This window comes from Teleopsis dalmanni, chromosome 2 (genome assembly GCF_002237135.1).
Source record: "Teleopsis dalmanni isolate 2A chromosome 2, ASM223713v2, whole genome shotgun sequence".
Classification (NCBI taxonomy): Eukaryota; Metazoa; Arthropoda; class Insecta; order Diptera; family Diopsidae; genus Teleopsis; species Teleopsis dalmanni.
Genome location: NC_051847.1, coordinates 44,127,762 through 44,135,678, shown reverse-complemented (window position 1 = coordinate 44,135,678; position 7,917 = coordinate 44,127,762). Strand labels below are relative to the sequence as shown.

Here is a 7,917-nt window from a genome sequence, read left to right as displayed (position 1 = left end):
CAGTAGGGCGTTGCGAAAAAAACAATGGAAAAAAATATTGAACAAAGAGTTTGCATCAAATTTTGTGTTTCGAACGAAATTTCGTGTGCAGAATCGTTGCGAATGCTACAAAAGGCTTATGGGGAATCAGTTTTATCGAAAACTCAAGTTTATGAGTGGTACAAAGCCTTCCAGGACGGTCGTACGACCGTCGAAGACATTTCGCAACGCACTACTGAGGTGAACTGGTTTCAACAGCTGCCGTAAACGAACTGTCTGACAGATCGAGCTCATTTTTGGCATAGTAATTAAGGACAGTGCTGCCAAACTACATAAACTTAAAATATCGAAAAATATACAGCGCGCGAATTTTAAATGAGAATTTCCGAAAACTTTTCAGTCTTAATGTATATCCATATATTGTAATTCATATATATCCATTATATATCCATATAATTGTAATTTTATGAATTCTGTAGTTCTTTTGTTTACGTTAAAGTGTGACCAATTCCGATATATAGTGACGTTATAAATATTGTTAAAAAAATCACATTATCATTTGGAGAAAATAATCGAATTTCTCAGAAATGTCTGGGCTTACACGCAATAACACTCGTGTTTACGCGTTTATTATTGTTTTTACAAAAATTTGAACTACGTCTCCAAATAAATCACTTATTTTCTTATTAAGTTGTCTGCGCTTCCTTTGCGGTACAGCGAGCCTATTAGCAGCTTCAGTGAGCTTAATTAGCACAAAAATGAAGTAGCGAAATCGTTTCCAAGCTTTAAAGCTTCCCTAGACTATTTAAGTGCAAGCTTAGCTTGCGAGCGGCTTAATTGTATACTGTGAACGTTCAAATCGAAGTAAAATTTTGTAGCGGAAAGAACTGAATAGTCGAGCGGCCCAGCAATAAAACACTTTGCGGCACGATGCGATCGCTCTCATTTTTTGCTGTAAGTTTCTTTAATTTAGTTTATTGATATGGAACTTGAATAAAATTAAATTTATTTTATTCATTTATAGGTAATCTGCTTTCTTGTAGTAATTAATTATACTTATGCAGCACCTATCGAATTATTTCCCGGTTTCTTAAGAAATATCAATATAAACACACCTGATAAAACCGATGATATTGTCAAACGACGTGTTTACGAAGAAAATCCCGATGCTGAATTAAAGCAAATTTCTTTACAATCTCTCATTGGTGATTTGGAAGATAGTTTATTCCAATCTGCTTTAAGTGTCAGCAGTTTTGCGGGTAGTGATGATGCCGCAGTCGAAGAGGTAACACCAAAAAGTGACGAGCACACCGTCAACAAACGCAGTACAGACGATAAACCAGTAGATGCTGATAAGCCAACTACTCCAATTCCACAAGATATCGCTGTTGCTAAATCTCTAGCATCAGACGAGATCATACCAATTTTACAACATACACAAAAAGTACCAGAGAAAGAGGGTGTACCAGCACATATAATAATTGATCGTATATCAATACAGCCACATCATGGCAGCTTGCCACTTATACCAGCTTTTCAAGTGCAACACACAAAAGTGAAGGCAGCCGCTATCACTGAAGATGGTTCGAAAGTTGAGAATGTGAAAGTAACGAAAATTAGTTTCAGTGATGCCAGCGCTTTAACATCCACAACGGAGAAGAGCGTCGAAATTAGTCAGAATGCTGAAACCACAAGCAAACCTGCAGTTACGTCAGATACAACCCCGAAAGTAATAGTTACTTCTACTGGTGGTATAACTGGTACTGTGACCACTCAACACGTGGAATCTACTGTTTTATTAGCTGTCAGCACAACGCCAACCCCAACGCCAGCAATTAATGGTGATGAAAAAATCGCAAGTTCTCCAGCAAGCGATATAAATACATCCACTTCAGTGGTGACGGCCATCTCTAGTTCAGCTCCAACTCAGGCGCCAATCAAGGAGCTTAAAGAAGCTGAAAAGGAACTAAAGGAAAAGGTTGCAGAAATTGAAGCTGAGCCAGTCATACTTTCATCAAGAGTTTAAGTGTTGCCTTCGATTTTTTATATTGTGTTTTTTTTATATTTATTCATCAATTTTATTTTAAGGCGCTAATTTTATTATACTCAATGCTGTCACTTTTGTATGTTTGTACTTGTGAAAAGATATGTGAATATCGAAATCATGTGATGCGATCAAACTTATTATATTATTAAAAAAAACTCGCTAACAAATTGAAAAAATAAATCTCACGCTACATTGAAAAAAAAATTATATTTATTTTTTTTTAACAAATTTTTTAACAGTAGCTCCGACATTAATTGACATACAAAGTGCAAAATAAACAATAAAAATTTCTAAGTTTCCAATGCTATTTTTGGTCAACTCCCGTCGCTGTGTACCGAGTTTGGAACTTAACCAGGCGTGAATTCTACTTCATGAGCTCAAATCGCACAATATTTTTTAACAATAAAATTGCGAATATCTGTTAATTTTAAAATTCATTTGAACTTGACCAAGTCAACACCACGAACACAGAGTTTAAATACGTTATCGATATTACTATTAACATAAACCTTCTATACTCGTCAATTATTCTGTTTAGGTACTTCATCGCGATTGTTACTGTAATAAATCCGGTACGCATCGTAATTTGCGTATAAACGCTACAAAGATAGGGAGTGCCCAGAGTTAGTACTTAAAATATATGCAAACATAATGATTGCTCTTCTCTAATATTTATGTTATACCGCAGTGTTTTTTATACATTAAAATATTCTTTATATTTTATAGCTTATATCTTATATCTTTATATTTATAAGAAACAAAAATGATTTTTTTTCTGATTCAAAATTAGCTCTGTTATAAGCAAAGTTGTAAGAGCAACGGTAAGACTTGGTAAACAGATCTAAATATTAACTAATATTGCTTTCGATTGGTACATCTGGATTTGATTTAGATTTACACTTGATCTATCAAATTTTGTTGTCCAATCGAACATTTTTAGAGTAATCTAACATTTTTGTTATGTTGAGGCTAGTTGAGTTGAGTCAGTGCACCTGAGCACTTTTACTCTCTATTAACTGCGTGGTTTCTACAAAACCCCTCTTTGCGCCTTGACTGGATTATTGTTTATCACTTCATCAGGCTAAGCAATAACTGACCTCAGATCTGCATATCTCCCCGAGGAGCCTGTAACCATTCTAAGATTTGATAACGCGGTGTTAGTAAGTCTGTCAGATTTCGCAAATAATTTCAGGACTCTATCCTTTATGTATTTTTTTATGGGACCAATCTTGAGGTCCCTGAAGATGTCATTCGTAAATAGTAAATATTTATATATTATTTTTCATAAATTTATAACATATAACGAATAAATTCACATTTTATTTGTTAAGTCTTATAAAACAGTTGTTAATTTCAGAGTAATCTAGTTACTCTGACAACATATCTAGAGTGATATAAATTAATCTCGAGTGTAATACATTTCACTCCAGATTTAACAATCAAAAGTGAAAATTGCACAAAAAGCGAATCTCGATTTATCAATGAAAAACGGCTAACTATAGCACTGAATACAGAACATTACTCTGAGAGACGGCTCTTGTTTTACTGCCTTTACAGATTTGATCTTCAAGTCCCGATGGAGACCCGTATTCCTAATGAACCACGGAGCGTTGACTAAATTTCTTAGGACTTTGTTGTAGAAATTTTGGATGATTTGAATGAACGGTTTTGGTACACAACCCCATAACTGGATTTCATACGTCCATACCGGAGCTAAGCCTTGCGAGTATATCACTAATTTACTGCTTAGAGAGACGGGTTTTTTTTTCCCAAGAAGGCAATATAATTTTTTATATTTTGATTCTAGCTCAATTCGTTTTTTCTTTATATGTTTATATTTTTTTTCTATGTCAACTTTACATATAAGTTCATGTCATGGTATTTAGCTGTATTTAAGTGTGGTATTCGATCTCAGGACATAGTTATCAACAAATAGACGATTTTTTTATTTGAGAGGTTTATATGGATGAATTTCTTTTCCTTCCTTGCTCCTTGCGTTGCTTCTGTTGATTCCTATATGGTATTTCCAGTAGTAAGGATTGCTGTATTATCTGCAAAGGTTGGAATGACGATTTTTGGTGGAATTGGCAAGTTGGCTGTGTAAATTAGACACAGAATTGGGTAAAGTAAAGTTTGTCGTTTTACTGTCGAATATTCTATGCTTCAGTTACCATTTTAAAAAATTATAAGGTTTTTGTGAGCATAAAATATAAAAATATAAAATAATTTTACACATTAGGTCTTAATGTTGAATTCTATAACATACTTGTGCTATATAACGAAAAAAATCTTGTGAATTTAATTTTTAAGTCACTAAACTTATTTTGTGGTTTCATGTTTTGTTTAAAACCAAGTTGACATTCATTAGGTTATACAGTATAAAACAGGGCTTTGGGACTCAAAGCTTTCCTGAAATATTTTGCTTCAATTTACGCTAAGCTTATCGAGAAAGTGGCAGCCTCGCTTCTCGAAGACCCGGAACCATTCTTTAACTGTAGAAAAGTTAATTTCTTTTCACTCACTTAAACACAGTGGGTTTGAAAATAAAAAAGGTTGTGCTATTCTGTGCTAATAGATTAGAGTTATTGCAATTAAAATCGCTTGAAGAGACTTTCAACTTACAACGATTTAAAGATTGTATGGCACTTGGTATAAATAATGTAAGAATCATTACGGAAATTCTGACAGGGCACTACAGGTTAAATAATTACCTTACAAAATCGGAATTATAGAATTATTATTATAGATTGGCCATGTTAATCTGGATGTATAAGCATTTATAACTTGCTATTTATATCATTATATTTCATAAAACATTTTTACTGATCTGAGTTAACAATGGAATCTTGAATCTCGTGATGAGTTCGACTAAAAGTCTTATTACATATAAAATGCAAAAGTATGGTCTTTCTTTTTATAACTCCCAATTCGTTTTCCATTTCCATAATTTCAGTGAGGATGATATTTTTTAGAATTTTTTTTTAAATTGTTTTTAGTAAACAGCGATATCCCTAATCTGAAAATCTAAAATCTAATGGTCTTAATACCTTAAAATCTTAACATAACTTAAAAGGCAGTTTGTTGTTCTTTCGTCACAGTTTCTATCTTATTTTTTATTTCTTCGACTCCAGTGGAAGATCATATCACTGACAAGTTCTTTTTTAAACTGATCTGTAAAATAATAGAAATTATTTTTTTAATTAGAAGCGTCATTCATTGATGATTATTTACTGAGTAATTTATTCCAATCCTAATAAATTGAAAATGCAAAAAGAAGGACCTTTTCATACGAAAAGTTAATTTCATCCTTAATACTCGTACTAAGTAAAACCACAATAATTTTTATCCATTAAAGTTTACAATAAAATAATCAAGAAAAATAAAGGGAAGAAAATTGAAAGTGAATAAAATGGTATGGAATGAAAAACCAATTTGAAAACCTTTAACGGTTGGTAGTGGTGCCATTCCCATGGACCACATACTCGTGTAAGCACTTAGGTGAACGTGTAAACACTACAGAATATGTTGCATTGTGGTACGCCTTTGTTTATCTTTCTTTGTGGTCGTTGGTTCATTTGAGCTTTTTGATTGGTGAAGTACTCATTTAAATGCAAATTTAAATGAAACTGTAATCCAGTTTATAGCACGTTGGACACACATCGAACGCACACGTCCAGCCGATACGATCCTTTGAAGCATTTGTATGCAGTCCTTGGACATTAAACCACTGGCCACGGAGCGTGGTGGACTTGAATATTCACAAATCGATGAAATTGATGCGATTCTACTGGTATGACTAAAATTTTTGAAAAGTAATATTCCGGCAGACATAAGCGTAAGCTTTGCATAAGCAAAAAAGTGTTCAAAGTAAAAAAAATTTATTAATAATAATGTAAGCTAAGGGACAGACGTTTAATCCAGCGGGTCTCTTACACTTGCAATATACTGCGGTAAGAATGTAATTAAATATGTGTGTAAAAACCTTTTATTAATAAATTTTAATACTGCATTTTTTAAAAAGTAATAAAAGTTAAAAGCTGGCATGCAATCCCTGTTATGCTCCCGTTTTATTGACGTTTACCGTCTGGCATTTTGGATCGAATAGTGTAATTACTATGCAAAATGAGATTTAAATCGATTCTCGAATACAAGGATAATTGCAACCATTGGTTAAAAATGCGAAGAAACTTTAAGACTATTATAATTGTGAGGAAATTAACTGTAATGGGAGCACATTTAATGTGTCGTCTCTTATTTAATGCAAAAATATATTATTATTATTATTCTTTAATAGAGTTAATTTTTATTTTTTTTTAAATTGCATACTTTAATCACTATTTATATTTAATATTATTGTTAAGTTAAATTACAGATGAATGAAATATACATAATTATTGTAAATTTTTAGGAGCAAGAAGGCTTAGCATATATGAACTGTGTTGCCATACAATTTTCAAATTAATTTATAATAAATAATATGGTAGACTAATTTACAAATTAAAGATTGATTTTCAGATATAGAAATAAATTTGTTGTAATTTAACGTCAGTTTAAAACGAAAGCAATTGTTATATTTAACAGAAACAAACATAGTTTTTAAAGAAGTTTCAAAAATTATTGAACTAGAACAACAAAAATTCATTTATATTATTTTAATTAATTGAGTTTTTGGTTGGCCATACAGCTGTTTCGAGAGTATTGCCAAATATCCATCATTTGTTAATTAAACTTTAAATATTTCCTCGAAGTAATCCTAAAGCGATTCCGAGGGGGAATAATTTTCGCCGAATTTTTCAATGAATTTCCCAACCATTCCAACGACGATCGGTCTGAAGATGCATAGAAATTCCACCTCCTCACCACAAAAAAAGCATAACAATAGTTGTGATTTTTAATTAGAATAAGCTTATAACCCACAGCTTATGGAAATTTCAATCAACAATTATAGTTTTTTAACACTTACAGTATCAGTAATCGGTCTATTCCAAGACACACAAAGTTTCGTCTACACATAGTCTTCCTAAACAAGAGCTATCTTTTTGATGTGATACTAAAAGTTTCCATATCCAGTAAACAATGAGGTCAGCCAATTTAGGGTGCTCCGCGTATAGGTAAACACTTTTATTGCATCAGTGCTCATCGATTTTGTCATCATGAGTTTAGGCTGTCTACAAGTGTTCGTCTCACTCCACCTGTTAAGTTGAAGTGAAACTATCCACTTATCGACATAGGTCACAGTCAATAAGTATATGCATTATCCTTGCATTGAAAATTCAAAAGGTAAAAAAAACCAAGAGGCAGGTTTTATTCACTACCGATATTTCCTTTAACCCACATGACTGGTACCTCATTTCCGTGAGCACATTCTAATGAAATGGAGCTGTTGACTATGCACGTCTTTTATATGCTTTTAATAACTTCTAAATTGTGATATTGCGATAAAATTCATTGGTTTTGAATTTCAAACTAATAGTTCTAATATTGTCGGATATGTACTTCGTACTTTTATATGTACTACCTTAGATCACAGTGGAATCTAGTCCTGTTGGAGATAGATCTAGTCATTCAGATAATTTAAATTAAAAAAAAATAACGATTATGATTTAATAATTTTAAAATCACAAATACAACAAACGATATATATGTAGTTGTTAGTACTTAAAGTTGTACTTTACAGATTTACTACTTTGATGGCATCTCACTCATGCAAGTTACCCTAAAGTAAGTCTGGTATCTTAACTGTAAATATATTTTGGATTATAGTAAATAAGAGATGAATAAGCAATCTCAATTAATAATTATTCAATAAATTACAATTACAAATGAATGAAATTTTCAATTAATTAAGAACTTTGCTTTCAAATTGCTTTTTATTTTTCTAATTTATCAGT

The 7,917-nt window shown here is 32.1% G+C and overlaps 1 protein-coding gene across 1 annotated transcript; it reads left to right on the top strand.

Moving 5' to 3' along the window:
* The first annotated feature begins 722 nt into the window (after nucleotides 1-722).
* On the top strand, nucleotides 723-2,212 carry LOC119677685. Its single transcript, XM_038089136.1, has 2 exons — nucleotides 723-933; nucleotides 1,004-2,212. Exons 1-2 carry the CDS (start codon nucleotides 910-912, stop codon nucleotides 2,003-2,005), a joined length of 1,026 nt encoding a protein of 341 aa, XP_037945064.1. The 5' UTR covers nucleotides 723-909; the 3' UTR covers nucleotides 2,006-2,212.
* The last annotated feature ends 5,705 nt before the right edge of the window (nucleotides 2,213-7,917 follow it).

Coding starts and splice junctions, on each gene's coding strand:
- LOC119677685 (XM_038089136.1), top strand. CDS start 910: ATGCGATCGCTCTCATTTTTTGCT. Junction 934..1,003: donor GATCGCTCTCATTTTTTGCT/GTAAGTTTCTTT, acceptor ATTCATTTATAG/GTAATCTGCTTTCTTGTAGT.